The 22,789-nt window shown below is 33.7% G+C and overlaps 1 protein-coding gene across 1 annotated transcript; it reads right to left on the reverse strand.

Annotated features, from left to right (window-relative positions):
- Positions 1-2,623: 2,623 nt before the first annotated feature.
- LOC147079700 (prostamide/prostaglandin F synthase-like) lies at positions 2,624-21,488 on the reverse strand. The gene is made up of 8 exons (XM_085943365.1): positions 21,332-21,488; positions 21,026-21,112; positions 13,680-13,775; positions 11,726-11,834; positions 11,500-11,628; positions 9,740-9,870; positions 7,764-7,881; positions 2,624-4,321 (listed from the first exon to the last, which is right to left on the reverse strand). Exons 2-7 carry the CDS (start codon positions 21,077-21,079, stop codon positions 7,801-7,803), a joined length of 600 nt encoding a protein of 199 aa, XP_085799491.1. The 5' UTR covers positions 21,080-21,112; positions 21,332-21,488; the 3' UTR covers positions 2,624-4,321; positions 7,764-7,800.
- Between the last annotated feature and the right edge of the window lie 1,301 nt (positions 21,489-22,789).

Raw genomic sequence — 22,789 nt, forward strand, 5'->3', positions numbered from 1 at the left:
GAAAGTAAGGCCAAAGTAAGAATACTACAAGAGATTAAGTGGCTATCATAAAATAATACAGGGATGCGGGTAAGTATGGTTTCATATTCTGAAGAAGAGCCATTCAGACTTAAACTTTGAAAAAAATCATATAAAATCTTATAACACTATTATTATCCAAAAGGTAAAATTGGATACCTGAAAATCATCTCATATCACAACAAATATTTGAGAAGTAGCATGCAACATAAAATGTCATCCAAGTGGCTTTTTGTAACACCATGCCACCATATCACCCGTACTCTAACAAGTTACATAAAGTTTTATTTTGAAGTAGGTATTTGTATAATTGAGCCCTTGCCCGGAATAACGTTGTATCCAACAATATTGTTGTTTTGAGAAAAATGGAAAAAATTAAATCAGTTATGTTTTTTTACATTTTATATTTTAAATACAATAAACAAACAATTTTAAAATATGAAATGTGCAGAAAGGCAATTAAATTTGAATTTATTACAAAAAAGTGAATTAGTGGAAAAATGTTGTATATGAAAATTTCACATACAACATTATTCCGCAAAATGCTTTTTATTTATTATGCTTCACTCAATAGTGCTTATAGAATGCAGCATGCTTATCTAGCATGAATTCACACATATCATTGAGGTCTTTGAGCTTAGCAGCCATGATTGGCAGCGGATTGGAGTACATTGGAGTGAGTTACAGGCTCCCTAACTGCATGAAATTTCTCCGTACGTTAGCCAATCTTCCCCGTCCTCCACGAAGAGGTTGTAGAAGGCTGGATGATTCTAGTTCATTGTGGGAGGTTCGAGCTCTGATTGTCGTGGGATCATCAGCAGAGAGTTGAAGCCAAATGGGACCAGTGATCTTCATGTTTGTCGGTCTTTGCATTGCATTTTCAACATCTGTGAACTTTTTGCCAATGCGATCCATATTCTGTATATGAAAGATTGTTTGGACGGCTTTCTTTAATAAGTTGATTCCACTGATCCGGCACCATTACCTTGGAGACCCGTTTGCTCTATTAAAGCAAATTCACGGTGACAAGGCATAAAGCTGCGTCCCGTTGTTAAGAACTTTTGTTCAATAACGGTGAAGAAGTTATTTTGAATTATAAACAAAGGCACACCAGAGTCCAGTTATTGTTCTGGCCAATACATCTATCTGACCACAAAATAAGTTTTTTTTCTTGATTGATTTCAAGTCGTGAAAATTTTTCTTTGATCTATTTGAGTAGACATGAGGCAATTTCAAGCGAGCCTCTTCTTGTGACAGACTCGTTCCAAAGACACTGTAACGGAACTTTTGGATATTTTTGAAGTTATACTTCTTTTGGGACGTAGTGAAATTGAGAAACCGTTACGGAAGTGGAAATGAAATGACTTCGGCCGAGTATGGCTCACCTCTTCATAAATAGCTTCGTACCGTTCTTCTATTGAAAAAAAATTCTCTTTCCCATTGTTTAGGTAAATTATTTTGTAATTGTTAAACGATGACATAAATATGAAAACAATACAAACTATGAAAACACAATATAATTTAATGTCTCTGCAATTAGCGAATAAGTGATTTTTAGAGCCCGTGATTTTTCCCGATGCGGTAACACTGGAGTCTAGTCCGCCATTAAAATTTTCTTACTAAACAACAGATGATGTTATTATTGTCGGCCATTTGCAATTCTTTACGTAAACAAAGAATTAGATGTCAGGGTGACAGTAGTTACTTTAAAAATAACAAAAACAATAAGAAATAATTATATAATTTAGTAATATAAGTTAAAGTGTGTAGAAATAAACCAGCTGCGCTTATATACTTTTATTTAACAATACAACAACAATAACTGTTTACAAATACATATCATTCTTATTTGATTATATGCTTTTTAATCAAAACTTTATTGATTGTATTAAATATCTTTAATCGTATTTTCTACTTACGTTTTTTTGTTTTGTTACGCAGACTGTTACTGTCAAGAAGTATAACATCTAACGCGAGTACATAAGTACACACACCGATTTTTTTGAGTGACCTTTGTTTGTTTGTTTGTTTTCGATACATCAAAATTTTTGCCTACATTATCTCTCGGTTGAATCAAAACAATCGGCTCACGGTCAACTTTAACGCAAACATTGAAATAATCATTTTCGATAACTTTACTATCAGTCTAACATTCAAAGCTGGACAACAACGGATATTGACAAAATTTTCTTTTGAATTTTCCATTTGTTTTCAATGTCGTGGTTGTTTGGTGTCACGTTGTGGATATCCACTCATACCTATATTCAAAGTAGGTAATTTCTGACCGATAGAAGAGGATGCAAGATTGCTTGTCTTTCACACAAACCCCCACTCTGCGGCCGGAGCTGATCCCACTTTTTTACTTTGGCGGCAAGGAGGGATGGATCTCCATCGATCTCGATCACTTTTACCCTGACGTCTCAACTGGATGAATTTTTCAACTTAACCTACTTTTGTTCATGGCCGGTCGGACGCCGGCCACATAAAAATCAGTTCTTCTTTCACTTTTATTGAACTTTTATTAACATTAATTCGCAAAATCAGTGTCTACAATTTCAAGGGATGCAGCAGATGAGTACCCTATTATTTTTATTATAATGTTTTTGTAAAATAGTATGTTTTCGCATAAAAAAGATCACAAGTCTCCTTAATTTCATGTCTCTATAATTATTATACTTGTCAAAATAAATTTAATGTTTTTTAGCCTATAATAAACAACTATTGTTATCTCTAAATCTAGTGTTTTCTTTATTCACATGGTATTTAGTTATGTACACACTTAGAAAGCATTTGGCGCCCTTATTATCTATCAATTTTATCATACACTTACATAGTTTTCTTAGTCTATTTAAATCCATTTTTTCATTATATTCTATAGATGCTAGTTCACTGATAGTCACATACATTTGTCAGCGCGATCTCATGCTCTGAATAATTTAATTATCATATTTTACTCTTTACGCTTACATCTTAATCATGCTCTATTCTTAACTTACAATTAGTCCAATCTCTATTTTTTTTATACACACATTCTCTCCTCTATTTTATTTTCCACTTTATCGCATATTTTTATATTGGTCAACCGTTTGAATCTCTAAAGTCACTCCTTTAGATGTTCTGTGAGGCCTAGCTACCGCAGATGCTCCAACAGGTGCGTTAAATTTTCCAGACTCACACATGTCAATTTACAACTGCTTAGATTTGTGTTCCATTTTTGTGCTTAATTTAGGTTTTTTCTTTGTGAGAGACTGGACTGCCTCTTTTCAATCAATTGAATCTCCCTGTCCTCCACGAAGAGGTGGTAGAAGGCTGTAGGAGGTTCATGATTCCAGTTCTGTATTTGAGTAGGCATGAGGCAATTTCAAGCAAGCCTCTTCTTGCGATTGACTCGTTCCACAGACATATCGTTCCATTTCCTGTAGACATTTCATGGATTCCGGAATTGTAACAAGAGAATTGACGTTGATAAAAAATATTTTCATGAGTCAATTGAGGCATAAACAATACTTGTTGTAAATCACCACATATAACATGTAAATTTGGATTGCTTCTGGCCGCTTCTCCATCATTCTTTAAAACTACATAGCCTTTTTCGGCTTTATGATGATGAAGTTTGCTTTTATTTATTATGGTTTGCTTAAATGCTTCAGTTTGTGCATTTTGCAATTGCATCTGAAATTAGTCACAAGTTCGCCACGTATCTGAACGTGGTTGACCAAAACGCAGCTTGAATTTAGTATTAAATATATCTCTGTAAAACCAATACTAATACTTAATAGTCGGATGCATTTTTATGGACAAGCGGTGCATTATTTTGATATTAATGTCTGGATTTAAATACTCCCTGAGCGCGTCTCCACAGTCTCGCGAATAGTGGTTTTCATATTTTGGAAAGCTGTGAATATGATTGCATACTAATAAACTTATATCAGGTTAAATAGCATGCAGTCTGTTCATATGTTGACCTCGTCCACCATCAACTCCTGATCCTGACTTAAGTTTCATTTGTATCACCTGGATACGTCTAGGCGTTACTGGATATACCTCACCATCCACTTTTACTGTATATTTAAAAGTAAAATTTTTACAGAAAGATAAGTCCCTCGGTGAGTGATCATCATAATTAGAATTATCTTCGTCTGCTCTCTGAACACGGCGTCCGAAATTCAATTTCTCAATACATGAGACAAGATAATGACTGTCCATTGTGATTTAGTAACCTGAATGCTGATTGTATGTTTGTCTTGATATTAAAATCGAGAACACATCCCGGAATCAAACATTCTTCGGCACAAACGCGACCCTGCGAAAAAGAACAAGAAACGATTAAAAAATTTGAAATAGTATTATATTAACTCTTTTACTCCCAGCTGATTTAGCCTAGCATATGCGAAAACTCCCAAGCGTTTTTTGACAACAAATCGTCGATTTAGTTTTTTTTAAATAACTAATTCTACACATGTTTTAAAAATTTGAAACTTTTTTTGTGTGTTCTCAATGGTGTATAAAGCAATAATAAGTAATAATATTGATAGTTTACATCAATAAAACAAAAGAAAAAAATAATGTATTAATATTTATTTAGAAATGAACGGATAAAACTATGTTTGAACAACAAAACAAGTGTGACAACATTTTTTTATTTATAATTGATATATCAAATTTTATAATATAATCTATCCTTATGTAGTAACAGAAAAAAAAATAAACATATTATTATTTCTCTATGAAATAGAATTTTTATAAAGTAATCAAAAAAAATCGTATAGTGTCAAGGTATTCAAGAATATTATTCAATTCACGAAATCGCAAGAGAATTCGATACAGTATCGACGACTAACTGATATGGAATGAAGTAATTTCAAAAAATAAGTCTCAAAGCACTAAATCATTTATAATATTATTTATATTCATGTATTTTTTCACCATCGTACCAAAAATACAGTGGCATCCATTGTTAGTTCAAAAATTACAAATTTCATTTTGTAATGTGATATATGAATCATAAAACAACTAAAAGAAATATCAGAATTTAAAATGTGTCATAAAAATAATGTTTTATTATTTTTATGACCCTCTTTGATCTCAAGTTCGACAGCAGAGCAATTATGACTTGTGAGTTATTAGGGTATGGCATAATTATAAACAATGCCGACACTAAAATAAATGTTAGTCACCACCCAACACACAGTGAATATAATGCTTCGTCTACATGAACGAAATATGACGGGAAAAAATTTGGAATAAATCGTAAATTTGGTTCCAAACTTTCGGCCGATGGATCGGCCCAGATGGAGTTTTCGCATAGGTATGGTGGGCCGAAATATCGGCCCCGTGGGAGTAAAAGGGTTAAGTAACAACATAAAGAGTACTACAATGCAAGCATTATTATTAAACAAGAATATTGATTAATCAATTGAATACAATCGATTAATACAGCGGTTCTCAAACTTTTTTAAATTTCCTACGTGGCGATCCCTTTAAAAATTGTTCGATGGCTAGCGGACCCCTTAATAAAAAAAAGAAAATCTATATTTATTTTAAAGAAATTGGGGGCACCAAATACTTTGCACATGGGTGCCACATGTCTACAGCATGACACTTTTTATAGGCTGTTGTGAATAAAACATGTTTTACAAACAATTGTGTTCAGAAAATATGACATCTTATGTAATCATTACATTTGATACATTGGACGCTAAAGAAGCACCCAGCGCGTAACGATTAAGGTGGCCATTCGATATAATTAGCATGCTATTTAAATGTGGTAATTAAGAAGTAGCAGTCAATGTGAAATAACAATTTTAATGGGATGGATGCATCAGCATTGCCTGAACCAGTTCTTCTATGTTTGGCTTTGTTTTGGCCAGTGCAACTCTCATGTCATTTGTCGCGTATAATCTATTTCGAGATTTTGCCTTGATAGTACCTAAGTAGTGTAGAAAAACCCGTCTCACACTCATAGGTGGTTGCGAATGGAATCAGCACTCTTAGAGCCATCTTTGCAACATCAAGATAGGACTGTGCCATTTCAATCAAAAAATCACTACAACACATATCACGGAATACATGTTTTGCACCCCCATCATTTATCAAATCAAAATACTGTTCCTGTATTAAATTGTCCTCCGAAGGCAGATCACTAATGGAGAGTAAAAATGGATTATTGATAAAACGATGGTATTTTTCAAATTCTCGTAGGTCAGGAAAATAGTAGAAAATTTCTTCGCTAAGAATGAATACATGTTGATTCATTACCTCAAGGATATTGCCATCGACTTCAAGCTCAATTTTCATCAATAGATGTGTTCAGCTGTGGAAATTGGGAAAAATTCTTCCTCTCTAACTTTAAAATCTATAGTTCGAGCTTAATTTTGAAAGAAAGAAATGCTACATGCTATAATTATAAAAATATAAATACTATAAATATGCGTTCATTTTTCGCGGTCCTACTGAAACCGTTTCGCGGTCCCCTAGGGGACCGTGGACCCCAGTTTGAGAACTGCTGGATTAATACAGAATAATTTTACTCACTACAACAGAACTGTCAAATCATAAACAACATTATTCCACAAACCTGTTTCGGCGGGTCAATTGCAGGTTTAACAATATTTTTTCCAGATAAATATTCTTTTCCTGCATCCTTCAACTTTTTGGCTTTAATATTTCTCCAGTTTAAACATTGGATGTCCATTTTCTTCCTTTATTTACATGAATTAAACCACGCTCCGTGATACTGACGGACAGCGACGTCAGTTTTGAACTACATAAACAACGTTCTTCCATAAACCAATACCTTTAAAATGCTACCACAAGCTTAAATACTTTTTACTTGCCATAGTACTTACCTTAAACGATGCATAATAACATACCTAACATTATTCCATCAATAACTCACCATTGATAATTTTGTTGGATATTTTTGGAACATTATTCCGGGCCAGAGCTCAATTATTATGTACTATACAACAAATTATGACAGTGAACAAGAAACACATACGCGTGCAAAATGACGCAAGCGCAAAAAATTGCTTTTAATACATATTGTCAACTTGTCAAGAATTTCTAAAAAATATTTTGCATGAATATGTTTACAAGTAACACTATTATTAAATTAAATAGTATAAATGCCCACAATGACCATGCGAATAACGTGTCGGCCTGCAATGTCGTGGGTCCCGGTTCGAATTCCAGGTCTGGTTAAAAAAATCACATGTCATCTTCCAATGTGTGTTTGAACTTAATAGGTTGAGAGCAAGTGGCAAACAACATCCATTTCTCACAAAAACAAAAAATCTGTAAAAACAACCTCCACTACATGGAGGCCCATATAATCTTCCTTGGATTGGACGTTGTTAAAAAACTACATTATAAGCCGATGCGTTAGTCGCTCAGGCATCATGGGCGTGTATGCATAACTAAAAATATATATCGCAGATATAAAAAAGCAATTGTTGCAAAAAGACAACATACGTCGTAATTACATATTGTGCTGAGTGATATCTTAATTCGTATTACATAGTTACTATTTTATGTTGTGACCTAATTTTAAATACGGTACATATTATGACTGCAACCATTTGACTACATTATATGTCATTTATGGTTGCTTGAGACGCTTGAGAGAAAGAATGATAGTTATTATTTAATCCAATAAAAAGTGAAAGAAATGCAAATTGGATAACATTATCCTAAGAGGAATAGACAAGTCCATAATATATTATTATTATAAAGAAAATGTGTACCGTCAATTTACAGGCTAGCATTTTCGAGACATGTGATTCAAATTCCTTTGCATTCTCCTTCTGAGGTGACTGTTTCAGGCTGAGGAAATCCTTTAATCTCATCAACCAAGTTCAGTGCCTGGAATATAAATAAATAAATAAATTTTAGTAAATTGGACCTAAATTGGACCATATTATGCATTTATATAGACCAGCAGTTTCATTGAAACTTCCCACTAGTGTTCCAAAACATGATTATATCTGTGACAAATGGTATCTTTATTCCATCCATCTTTGAACCGCAAAAGTTTCTCACGAATGATTTCACGAGCGGGATGTTTATCACGAATTTGTAATAACTTCTGTAGGCCACGACAGTATTAAATTCGTATACATCTTACCGTCAAATAGTATAATAGAAATCATATTAATTACACTTTGAATATATTACTTACGATTCCATACAAAATGTTTCGCATTGAATTTGCATAGTTCAGGCTATTTTCATTAATTTTAAAATTGACAATGTTTTGTAATGTCTAAATTTTCATACAATAACAAAAAGTATCGTTTTAATTATACAAATACACTCTATGAGTGAAAAATGTGAGAAATATGTGGATATAATTATCACTGTAGGAAATCATCTGTTATCTGCAAATCCATTGTCATTTTATGATTTGAGGCAAATATATTTCCAATACTGCGATTATCTCAATTATTAACCAATGACATTTCGCAATCTCTAGTGCGCATGCGCATCTCAAAAACTCATGAATGATTAATTAAAATGCTGAAGTGTAAGTGAAGTTGCACAACCAATTCTCCCTGTTGCATAGAGTGACCAGAGTGATACCTACTCGTGAATTATATCATGATACATTCTACTCGGAGTGGCTACATTCGAATAAAAGTGCAGATATTGAGTCCACATCTAAACACTAAAAGGGTCACCGATAATGACTCTGCTCATACAAATTTCTTTTTTTCATAATCAAATGAACACTATCTATCATGCAATGTGCGTGTGTATTGCAAATCAGCATTCATATCTTTACAGCGCTGTTGTCTTATTCTACTGTTTCTGCTTGAATCCTTCTCCATATACTTTGATATCGACCCACTATGTATTTTTAATATTTTGGATCCATTATTAAGAATTTTGAAAATCTGTTTCGTATCTGTTTTTTTCAGATGTGTCCTGCAGGCTTCAGATGAGACAATTAGACCAACGCAATGGGTAAGCCAGTTCCTGACTGGCCACGGTGACTTTACAGTCAAGCTGCATTGTTTTTGTTTGATAGGACTTGGATTTAGACGCTGAACACGTCCTCTGAGACTGCCCACTGATGGGATCCGACCGAGTGGGGCTGTTTGCCAGGCTTTGTCCAAACACGGGCCCGCCGACTTGATATCAACCAAGACCAACTTTGAGGCATTTGAAAAATTTGCGGTGTAATATGGAGGACGGAATGATTCCGATCCCCCCTTAGGTTCATCACTTTCAACTCCTGACTTTTTTCTGACTCCTTACGGCAGTTTCAGTTCACAGGTACAGAGGACACGTCATGTCATGACAGCAGATAAATGACAGCAGAGCAAGTCAAGATTCTTTTTTATTTTCTAAAACTCTTATTTTAAGCACCAAGGTGCATGGCTGGCTACATCAGTCCCGTGCAGCTTCGCTTAGGGACAAGAAAGTGCGGTTCTAAAATCTTTTCATTCTGAGCCATTTATGGCGTCATGGAAGGCGCCCATACACAAATTACGGCTGCATATACATAGTGGGTGGAGATGGGGTAACTCAAATCATGATCATACCATCAATAAAGAGATACTGAGATAAGTAAATATGTTAATAAAACTACACAACCTTTACACACATTTTCTGCAGTAACATCTATTACAACTCATGCAGGTAATGACGGAAGGTAGCAGAAAGAGAAAATTATAATGGTTAGTTTTTTAAAAATTAAAATTATAAAAAGAAAAGCAACCTCTAATATGGCCGAGTTCGATAAATGTTCAGCTGGGCCATTTTGAATGAAATGTTTCAAAATGCTTCCTTTCTCGATTATCAATGCACCACCATTTTGTAACCCATCTCCTTTTGTATTGCCACCAACACCTGTGTGAAAAAAAGATATTAATTTCAAATTAAGTAACATGCCAATTGTTATTGTGAATATTTTTATAGTAGACTCTGGATTATCCGGATTACATTATGATCAGTTTTGTATGACCATCAGAAAAAGGCATGGATTAATGGTGAAATTTTTAAAGACAAAAAAATGATTATTCCGGAAGTAAGAGTTTACACCCACGGCAGCCAAGCTGATAGAGCGGCTGCTTATGAAGACGTGGGTTGGATCCTGTTATTGAGCACACAAAAATGCGTATTGTTTTTCCTGTGTTTAATCTAGTGCAAGGACTTAATGGGTTGGATGAATGGCCAACAACCATTCCTCAGAAAAATAACTCTGTAGAGGCCTATATGCACTTACTATCACTGAAAAAGGTATAATTCTCAAATTGAATCAAAAAACAAAACTGCTATATATATAGTTGAGATATAGTAGATAAACACACAAACGTAAGAGTAAGTAGTGCATTTTCTAAGAGTTTCCGAACTGAGAAGGGAGTTTGTCAGGTATGTGTTTTATCTTCCCAGTTATTCAATATTATATGGAGAGCATATAATGCTGGGAGCCTTGGATCATTGGCAAGGCGGAATAACAATTGGTGGCCAGAAAATAAACAACTTAAGATTCACAGATGATACCACGTTAATCGAAGCTGATAAAAGAGAACTCAAAGAGCTGCTTCATCAGGTGGAGGAAGAGAGTCGCAAATACAGCCTTATTAATAGGAATAAGACCAAGTTAATGGTTGTCGATCGGGCTAACCTTTTACCAACAGGAAATACACTCCAAAACTTACACACAATGAACGAGTTTGTATATCTGCGATCGACCATTAGTGGAAAAGGCGGATGTGAAGCGGAAATAAGAAGGCAGGAAGGAAGGAAGAATAAGATTGTGAAAAATGCGATGATACATCTTACCACTATATGGGATTAAGGAGGGGAGAAGGATTAGGGAATTTCAATTGCCAGAAAAATGATGCTTGTGCAAACATTAGTGTTCTACATATTTTTATAGAGTGTCAAATCATGGACCCTGGAGGCAAGGGAGCGGAAGACAATTGATGTCTTCGAGATGTAGTGTTGGCACCCAATTTTTCATATTTCTTGAACACAACACAGGACAAACCAGTCAATCATCCAGAGACTGCAGATAAAGGAACAGCTCTTGACAATATGTCTGAGATGCATTCTGCAAAGGCGAAGCAAAGGAAGAGCATCGACATGTTGGAGCTGACAATTCTGCCCAGAGAAGCGGACGATCGAGAGGGATGGCAAGTCTTGGTCGCTCAAAGGGTGGCAAAATTGAAAGGTTGTCACGATGCTCAGCCATGAGGGTGTGACCAAGAAGAAGAAGATAGTAGGTAGGTACTTAATTATTAAAAAACAGACGATTATCGTTTTTTTTTCAGATTGTTTCGATGCAATTTTTTGATGTCTGACATAAAGAAACCTTTGAAGTTCGGATAAATAAACAGAAAATATAAATGTATATATCTCTCGATAGATACATATTCATACAATGTTTATCATGTTTCGAAAATGTACTACTTTTTGTTTCATACAAATTTTCTCTAAGCCAAAAAAGATAAATGATGAATAATTATAGGTTACCCATGCTTCTTCCCTTTGATATTGCATCCCTGGATTCCTTCCAAAGTAGTGATGCCATAACGGAGAGATAGTTGAATCTCTTGAAGCCCAAAGATGTATATGTATTTTTGTCAGAATTTATATAGAGATCTGAAACAAAATGTTAAAAATGTATTCACAAATAAATTATACATAAATTCTACATATGGCCAAACATAGAATAATTTTATGTGGAATAATATCATACCTCCATCGAAAAATTTTCCATCTCTGAATTCCTCATAACCTAATTCCTCTACTCCAATACCAATAAGTTTGATATTGTGTTTCTTTAAAATTGGAGCAATTTCAGACACCTGTAAAATAGAAAATGTATTAGATTTCTTATTATAGCTTAACACAGTAGGTAACTGAAATCTGTGATTCCCAGGGGTGTGTTCTGAGCTTTTGAAAAAATAATAATTCCAAACAATATTAATGTAACATGCTAATGCACGATCACAATGATAAATCCCATTGTTGCACCAGTTTGTGTCTTCTAATACTTTTTTTCAAAATAAAAAAAAGTTTTTGAACAGTAATTATTTTACCTGACACCTAGCTTTTTTTTATTGCAACTGGTTTTGAAAATTCTTTTAGTAAGATAATATAGATAAGTCCACCTAGAGAAATGGAGATACATACAATGACATTCCATTTTGTTAGCATATTGTGTGTTGTTTGGGGGCAGTAAATTAAGGAAGTAATAATAGTAGTTGGGTAGATTTTGCGGTCAACTAATTTTTCGATTGAGGCGCCAACGATCTGTATATGTGTATAAGTAGGGATTGCAATACTGAATAAAAATATCAATACCGGTATTTCCTATTGAATACCGGTATTCGTGAAATATATAGAAAAAAAAACAGTATCTACCAATAAAAATATAGATATAAAAATTTCTTAAAAATTTTAATATTTTATAGCAAAAATATCTAAATAGATACATCATTTAATAAGTAAACTTTTAAAAAAAGGTAAAGGTAAGACATGGTAGAGATGCTGATGTTTATAAATACCCAGTAGTCGAACTATTGAAGGACGACTTCTAAAACCCGCGAGTGACTGGCAAAAATATTTGGATAAATTTTAAATTACGGTAGTAGAAACCTACCTACTTGTAATCCAAATATTTTGCAAATCTGCACGTGTCATTGCTGGTCGCCAAAGAAGTCGAAGGGTAACGGAAGTAAACCAGACATCGCGTAACCCGACAAAAAAATTACGGCTCCGTGAAACTATTTCTGTTAAGTAATTAATATATTTTGTTTCCACTTTCAATACCGAATATATCAGTATTGTCTGATTTTTAAAACCCATATTTCGGTATCAAAAAATTCAGGGATACCGGTTTTGATATATCGGTATTGCAATCCCTATGTATAAGATATAAAGCAACTTATGTTGAGCTTCGAGAACAAATGTTTGCTGTGGATATTGGGAAGATATGAGAATGGGCCATGCAGCCCTTTTATCACACTGAGAGTGAAGCGACGTTGGAACTCACTCGGCCACGTGCTACAAATGCCTCAAAAGAAATTCAACCCGTTCTGCCTGTTTTTTCCGCCAACCGGTTTCCATATTTTCATAGTGGAGTATTTTTCAAATTCTGAGAATTTTTGTTTAAACAATCTTATCACTACTTGTACCTACTTGTTTTTCTACATTAATTAAAATTATATTCAGTCTAAAATGCAAAACTTACATTATTTGATGGATCACGATATTTAACTACTAGTGTCTTGAAATCTATAGCCTATCAAACAAATTCAAGTCTCTTCAATTTGATGTCAACGTTTGTGTTTGTGATATATTCCAAATCTTGATCTTGATGATCATGTTAAAGTCATCTATAAAATATGACATATAATATTTGGTATTTTTTTACCCTCGCTCCCACAAGCACTTTGCTGTCACAGAAGCTTTTGCCCCCTGTCTAAATTATGCTACAATTATGAAACCCCCACATACATTGAAAAACAAATTCATTCTGTATAATACCTAATGTTCTTAGAGAATATTTTCTTAGAAAGAAATGAATTTCTATTTTGATAGTTTTCTTCAACCCCGGAGTCGAAAATGCTCACATTATATCATACCCCCCCCCCTTGAGGTGTGTCATCATATATGGACGACCCCTTATAAATTATCAATTTCAATACCTCTTTAGCCCAAAGGCGACAAAACATACATCCCCAACGGCGGAGGAATATGATCACGCATTTGTCAGTCTTCCACAACTCCTCCATCGTTGACATCTGGAATCAAAGATATGTGCAGGTGTTATGCTAATTAATTATATAAGACCATATGAGGGGTATAAAAGCATAATCGCTACTATCCATACCTTTTAATTTTTGAGATAATGATTGATTAATGATCGGTTTCTTACTCTCTATACCCTATAAACTTCAAACCGAGCAGAAACGCCTCTAAGCCATTCAAAATCCTCATAAAAAACGGCAATCAAATGCATAACCGCCTCTCTTACACTATAAGTGAAGTTCAAAGCGCCACAACCTAAATGCACCAATCACGAACCAGTAAACACATACACATCGCAAATCTAATATGGCCGCCGTGCTCCGTTGCCATACAAAACTGTTGTTTGCTTTGCTTATTATTTAAAAATTAACTTTAAAAATGGATCTCTATGTATCATCTGTGAATAGTACTAGTGCTAGAAAGCGTCAGGTCAACAGGGATCAGTGGAAACGGAACGTATTATTTATTATTATTATTAAACTGGCGCTAGGGGCCGTTCAGGTCCATGGCCGACTGCACAACGTTTTTCCAGGCATCTCTGTCCAGCGCTCTCTCTTCCCAGTTGACTATCCCCAGCCTTTCCGCATCCCTTTGAATGTTGTCCGCCCATCTCCGTCGAGGGCGGCCAAGAGGTCGAGTGCCAGCTGGTGTGCCTTTGTAAATCCTATAGAGAGTTCTAGATCGTTCAGATCGTACAACGTGGCCCGCCCATCTGAGCCTTCTTGACCTCAGAATATTAGTGATTCTAGGTTGGTATCGGTCGAAGAGCTCAGCGTTTGTGCGGATGCGCCACCGGTGGTTCTCATTGACGGGTCCAAGTATTCTCCGGAGGATTCTGTTTTCAAACACTTGGAGCGCCTTTTCTTGTTTTTCTGTTAAACCCCACGTTTCACATCCATACATGACGATTGGCTTGATGACCACGTTATACACCCGGAATTTCGTTTTGATGGACAGCATTTTGGACCTGAACAGACGACTCAGCGCGAAGTACGCTGCATTTCCACTTCTCAGTCGGTCAGAGAGCTCTAGGGACATTTCATTTTTAGAGGTAATGTTGGAGCCCAAGTACTTGAAGAGAGAGGTTCTCTCGAACGAGGAGTTTCTTATTCCAATGTTTCCAGAGGGTTCAATGCCTCTTGTCATTTTCAAATACTTGGTCTTTCCCACATTTACTCGTAGATTCAACCTTTTCGCTGTGTCCTCCAGAGGAGTGAAAATATCTCTGACTTCTTCTTCAGATTCTCCGAGCACCACCAAATCATCTGCGTAGCACATTAAAAAACTACTTTTTACTGTAACATGTTAACACTTTTGGGCTGGAGGACTGGATCAATATTTAATAATTTTTTTTTTTACAGGTACGAACCAAAAATTTTGCCGAATCTGTGAGTAATTGGGAATTGTCGTCATAAAAAACACATAAAGATGAAGTGCAATGAAATAGGACTGCAAGACATCAGAAAAATTCACGGTGCCTTCTATGCAAAACATGAAAAAGTATATCAAAAAATATTCATTTTGAAATTATTTTAAGTGAAATTGCCTCGACAACACTAACGACGATATAATTGAAAGAAACTGATGATGAAAATATTTTGTGTGCCATTACCCAGAAGAAATTGGACAATCGGTGTAGTTGCCGAATCTTTCTTAACAACTGTTTAATTAAAAAAATATATTATTAATATCTCACATTTCATTTATACATAATTACATTTTAATTATTAAAATTGTATCCTCTTTCTATTAAGTATCTTACAATTATATTTTGATCGTTTTAAATTTTTGTATTCTTTTTTATACGTTTTTGATATTTCTTTTTTAAATAAAAAAAAAACAAATAAATTGTGTATTTCTATGGAAATGCAGAGGTAGCGTATTATTTGTCACAATAACGTGTCAAATTTAATAAATTTAAATAATCAACATATTTTTTGGGTTTTGTCTGTAAATATTATTTAACAATATTTTATCATTATTTGCAAATATTTTTACTTGTTCAATTTATGTACCCTATGTAGAAAATAAAATAAAAACAAATTAATCATACATATTAGCTTTATTTCGTAGTTCTGGTCTCGAAATGGTCATTAGTAAAAGTATGTTGAAGTGCATATCAGCCAGTACCACAATCATTCGATAACAAAAGCACCACTTTGAAAAGATAAGATGCAAAACCTCCACTGTTAAAAAAATAACTGTTTGCAGTAACAGAACTAAAATTGCTTGATTTGGAATTGCGAATCTAAAAACAAATCTAATAGGGTGTGAATACAATTCAAAAACACTCAAAAAGGTGTAAATGGGACATTAAAAGCGTTTTTAAATAATGAACAATTTTCATTTGTGGATAGTGGCGGTTATGCTTTTATACCCCTCATATAGAGTAAAGTATATAAATATTATATACTCAATGAGTCATTTTCTAACAATCTGATTATTGTAATCTAATTTTCCATGTGTTCATAAAGTTGAACAGAAATAAGCAACTTGAGAAAACCTTTAAAGATCAATTATTTTATTACATATTCAAATACTATAATAATTGAGCCCTTTTACAGAAAAGTAGCATTATCCTGAAATCCTCATTTTGAGATAATTATGATTATCATGACACATCATTTCCAAAATCATTATGATACATGCTACACGTCACGACTCCTATACTTCTAATGCCATCTGCTATCAATAATGATTTTTTACCGGTATGTAGACAAAAGTATAGCACATAATTTGAACAGATTATCCGAAAACTAACATTATCATTGATAACATTATCATGTGATAACATTATCATGTGATAAGATTATCATGTCTTTTTCCGGATTAGTACCCAATTATTGCAATAATATGTAGGTACATATTCAACATGTAATATTACTATTTTGGGGTCTAAATGGTTCTGTAAAACGGAGCACTCTCAAGGAACACTAAAACAACTATTAAATTCTCCTGCGCAATGTATGGATCAGAATAATGGGGTTGTATAAGAAGATGACATTTGGAGGAAGAGATAGGACATACGAAACTGAAATGGCTGGATAGCGCCGCGCCATAGGAGATTTAAGAATGCTCGGCCAAAGCAATCAGAGAGTGTTGACTCTGGATCATACAGGATCTATAAAGATTTAATAGGAGGTCTAGCTCCTCCTAAGTTTGTAGTGGCATAAATGATAATGAATATCACACAATATGTAATAATCTAAAACTTCTAAGCCCGCCAAATGCATATGAAAAAAATGTTTTAAATGCTAATAATAATTGATGATTTACAGAAACCGGTAAATTAAAATCATACAAACAAATGCATTGGCATTGATGCCTTATTTTATTGTTTATATTTATTGCAATTAACAATCAATTAACTCTGTCGGTTAATAGAAATGGCATATTATTTTAAAACTACAATATGATGGATCCTACTATTTACACTTGAACACACAATAACATTGTTTAGTATAAATGTTAAATTGTAAATATATATCGGTATTTGGGAATAGACACCTCAAATAACAAAAAGACTATAGTTATTGAAAATAGAAATTTAATATAATATTTCGAGATGTAATTGGTAATGTAACTAGGATTTTTTAAAACGTATGTGTTTATTAACTGGGCTTATATAGATATAAGCATGTAAGTGCTTTGAAAGCATATTATGCGAATGCCCTTGAATTCATGGAAAATCTATATAATTAATTGCTTGTGCAAAGTAAGAAACTGCAGTCATAAAGGCAATTATCTTAATCACAGTTTCACAGAGTTGCACTAAGATTTGTAATTTCAGAATAATACAAACATTTTTACATAATATTCCCCCAAAAACAGAGAGAATCATACTGGAATATTATTATGCTTATTACAATTATTTTATCTCTACAAGGAATGGTTATTAGCCAAATTTCAATATAATTTTAGGGAGAACATGAATTTGGCAGGAACCGGGATTTCGAAAATTTCGGTTTTCGTTCTGGCTCAAGTAAAAAAATATATAACAGTTTGATTTTGGTTTCCGTTCTGAAAATAATAACGGTTTTTCCGGTTTTCAGTTCAGCTCCGAGTGATTAATTTTTAATTTTTTTTATTTCTTATAAAAATATCTTTTCTACCATAATTTTCAACATTTCATGGTACTTCTATGATAGCCCTTTAAATAATATATTATAAATTTATGAGAATTATGTCGAGATGCATTACACGATCGTGAACGATTTCTTTGCGCTTTCAATTTGACACACATGTGACCCACCTACAACAACTGAACGAAACTGTAGTGGGGAGTAAGATCAAGTTAACGCGCGTGTTTAAGCATGTACCGAACTGAAAAGATCCAATATTTTTTTTTCGGTTCAGTTCCAGTTTCGTTCAGACAAATGTAACCGGTTTTCGAAACCCTGGCAGGAACATAATATAAATAAAATAATTTCTCCGTAGCTTAACTGAACAATTACCATCATGAGAGACCTTTAATTATGTGGGTGTTTTACCAAAACCCTAATTTAATCACACTCAGGAGTGTGATATTTTTATACATCTACATACGTACTGTTCCGATATTAATTTACCCACTAAAAGGGTTAAAAGATAGTGCACAATAAACTGATCCACATCTGTAAAATGACACATTACAAAAACTTGTTATTGCATGCATAACGATTAATACATAAAACATGTTTCTGGTTTACGCAATTTATACTAATAATAATCTCTGTGATTTTAAAGTATTTGCCATTTTATCAGTGTTTTATTATTTCCATGATAACTAAGAAAAATATTGTGTTTATTCCACTATAACTCAAAAAGTACTCAACCAATATATTCATTAAACACACCATAGACGACACTTCTGATACCAATTTGGTAGAGATTCATCTCGATATCTCAAAAGGTTCAGAAATTACAAGAGAAAAAATCTAGAAAATAATGCACTTGTAGTAATTCACCATGAGTATGTCAAGTGGTCAGATACCAGTTGTGGAGTGGTGAGGTGTGGGTAGCAGGGAAAATGGCTAAATCCAACACTGTTGTTGAATGTATGGGTTCACCCAAGTATAACAGTGATGTAGATGTGTAAAGCCACTGACTGAATATTTATAGAAATGGAATGGCTGGGTAAACGGGCGTAGATCAAACTGTTGTGTATCTCATTGATTTAAAGAAATTCAAATCGAATCAGGACATTTCTTCATTGTGTATGCCTACTTTTTATTTAAATATTTCATGTGAATATAGTTGCAGGTTAGCGTTGGTGGAAAATAAAATGTAGATTTTCTTTTTTGATGACCATGTCCAATCCTAATAATATCATATTATGGGCCTCCACAGAGTGGGGGTTTGTATTAACATATTTTGTTTTTACGAGAAATGGATGCCAGCCATTTGTTCAACCCATTAGGTTCATACTATGACTCAAACACAAATTGATAAACAATATGTGTATTTGTCAGACCCAGGATTTGAACCCAGGACCGGCGACGCTATAGGCTGACGCTTAAGGCGCGCGGTCATTGTGGGTGTATACTTGATTTTTATTGTCACAAGCTGATAATGTTATTAGGTAAAATTTAATATTGTAAAAATTACAACATAACTAGCGGCAGGACAGATGGATCACAAACCTCACCTTTATTTACCCATTTTGACATTATTACCATGTTTTTATTAGCTCGTATTCTTGTTTGTCCAAGATTTGTATTGGACGATTGAAGATTTTTAACTAACTTCCCGATTAGCTAGACATTTGAAACTTTTAGAATATATCAAAACACGACGACAATGCATTCTTTTAATACTTTTAGCCATTTTTAAGCAGAATTGAATTCATTTTCAGTTAATTCTGTTTTGTATGGAAAGTTATTATTGTTGGTTGCTAAGGGGTCCTAACAACTAAATTATTAATATATTCGTGCGTTACTATGGAAATCAATATGAAATGTCAAAATGACATTTCAGTATTCTATATTTATTCAGTATTTCTTATCAAGTACAATAAAAAGATTTTATTAATAAAAAGAATTGTCAAGTTTATATGATTCAACAGAAAATTTAAAAACGTGGTATATAAAAAGTTCGGGGCTTTTTACTGGTTCTCCGCCACCGCTCGCTGTCATCTGTCAGTGAACGCAGTGTTGCCAACTGAACTATAATTATAGTACATTTTGGTTCGCGTACTATTCGAAAAGTTACATTTTCGTCCGCGTACTATTAAAAAAGTATAGTACGTCAAAAATACCACTATTTTGAAAAATTTTATTACTTAATTGAATTCGCCGGTTTGGTTAGGGGTTTATATGTTGCGATGTTTAAAGTTCCGTAAAATGCTCGTCCTTCAATCACAGCAAATAGTAATAGCGTGAAGCGAGGGACGTAGTAAGTATAATCTTGTGTGTAATATAAATAATATAAGATCAGCTCAGTGTGCGATATTAGTCTATGGACGTGGTTTTGCGTTGTATACCTACTCTACAAAACTAACGTGACAGTAACGGTGTTAGCATTTTTCGGTCGTAAGAGGTGTTATAATACAGCAGGGCATCGGAATATTTCGAATTCTCCGTTATGTTTATGTGATAAACAAAAAACTTTCATTTTCTACACGTCCTATAATTTTTGCCGAAATACTATAATGGCATGGACTGCGTACTATAATTCGATGACAAAAAGATAGCTAAAATCCAAAATGGCTACTGACAGATTACGATGACGGAGAACCAGTAAAAAGCACCAAAAGTTCTTTTTATCTTGTAATTATTTTTTATAAATTATTAAGGTCCTTCTCTAATTGAAAAAAATCCATAATACTTCGTCTACACAAATGTATGAAATCATATAATTGTTTTTTGTGTACTAAATGTGAATAGGAGTAAGACCAAAATAATGGTAATTGATCGAGCAAACCTATAGAAGAAACACCAATGCAGTTAATAAATTTTGATAAAAGATAATTCACAACAAACTTACTGAATAATCTGTCATATTACAAAAGACGTATTGACTAAATTTGGTTCACTAAAATGACTAAAACATCAGTTAGGTAATTTAATAATGGACCAACGTTTTAAGAAATATTTGTTATGAATTAATGCATTCCCCGGTTGGTTAAAAAGGTTATGTCCTATAAATAATTCTCATTTGTCTGATGCAATCTCAAATCTGGATATTCGAGGTTGGCCTACAAGCTTGGTTCAATGAAATATTAAAATAATTGAACCAATAGTAAATGTCTTTAGACGGTACTGACCTGCCCAGATATAACATTCTTGATCTGATTGCCGGCGATCGTTTTTAGATCCATTGAAATTCTTTTAAGATAACTTCTTTTGCGTAACTGAAATGAAAATAATCTTTTTAAAAATAAGTACATACACCAAGTAATAAAATAAATAAAGAAATATTGACGTATGATCTTAAAAATACAATTATTTCAATGAAAATAATGTATGTTATCCAAATATAGTGTCCTTTCTTACTTGACGTATTCGCTTCAGCTAACTGTTATTAAGATTTGACATAATTTAAATAATAACATACAAATGAAATCACTCACCAGCTTTTAGACAAGCGAAAAATTCTCGTAGAAATGGAAAAATTGCTTCTTTGACCAAAACCGTCTGTATGTGGATACTGAATTAAATGAATCGACTTAACGTTTATATTACCAGTTATAGAATCGAAGTTGATGAGGTTCGACCATACCATAGACTAATGGCTCGACAGTACACAGATAAATAATGGAAAATTACGTAGTCCATTATCAATTCAGTGCTGCCATCTTTTTGTCACCGAATTATAGTACGTGATATAAACTTTACCCCGTCAAAAAAGAAAACAACCGTATCTGTTTGGAAGCTCTGGTCAAATGAGTCTCGCAAAACAGCTAACACGCTTGTTATGCTCGCTAAATATTTCGGTTTATAATAGATAATTTAAAAATTGATATTTTGATTACACAAAAATGTCAAAATTCAAAAACATTGAGGATTCTGAAGAATATTATATGAAGTTTTTGACTCTTTTGACCGGACCTTCCAAACGGGTGCGGTTGTTTTTTTTGAGATATTTTGACGGGGTACTTAGTGAAAATACAAAAATTCGAATCTTTCGCGTAATTTAAATGGAAAACAATAAAAATACATGCAATAATATTACTCAAATCCCAGCGCTCCATTGCACGCAAGTCAGACGGTTTACAGTCTTCGTACTTTTTTTTTTCGCGCTGAGCACCCCAGATCTGCGGACTTTGTAATCCGCAAACCAGGCTGGTTATCTTTGATATTTTTTAAGTTTGGTTATCTTAGAGTTGCCAGACTTCAGACTTCATCCGTCGATGGCTACGTAAATTCGATTTGACATTACGCAATCATTCGGACCGAAAAAATCTGTAATTGTTTTAAATATTTTTATTGATTGATTTGTTAATTTACACATTAGAAAATGAGAGATTTATAATTATTTTTTTATTTGTATTTATGAAATTCATAAAAGAAAAGGTAAAACTTGTGTTGTTTTCATTGGTCTATTATTTTATGCAAGTCTACATAATATGAATATCACAAAATTGTAGGATTGTCGGAAGACAGTGGCGCACCCAGGATTTAATATTGGGGGGGGGGGCAAGGAGGAGAATGTAAGTTAGTCCCATAGACTCTTTTTCTTCTTCACAGCTTAATTTATCGTTTATCGGTCTTTTGTCTATTGCACTCGGTGTACCTATACCATGGTCCCCACATCCTGAAACGGGCCCTCAGGCTAGGATATTTGGCGGGCCCCCTACCTACCGCTAAGATTAAATGCAGTGTGAAACACTACATTAACGTTTTTCAAATTGTGTTTTAGTTCAAATTAAGGGTACTTATACAGTGAATTATTGGCGATTTTTAATACATCTACTTTAATAATGGACCTGTTGAGTATCGACACATATAATCAAAACATATATTGCATAATTATATAAGTAATTGAAAATGTTCATGGTCATTAAGAGTAATAGCGCCGCAGGCGATTT

Source organism: Rhyacophila brunnea, unplaced genomic scaffold (genome assembly GCF_057557595.1).
Source record: "Rhyacophila brunnea isolate RB1 unplaced genomic scaffold, BYU_Rbru_1.0 scaffold_1, whole genome shotgun sequence".
Taxonomy (NCBI): domain Eukaryota; kingdom Metazoa; phylum Arthropoda; class Insecta; order Trichoptera; family Rhyacophilidae; genus Rhyacophila; species Rhyacophila brunnea.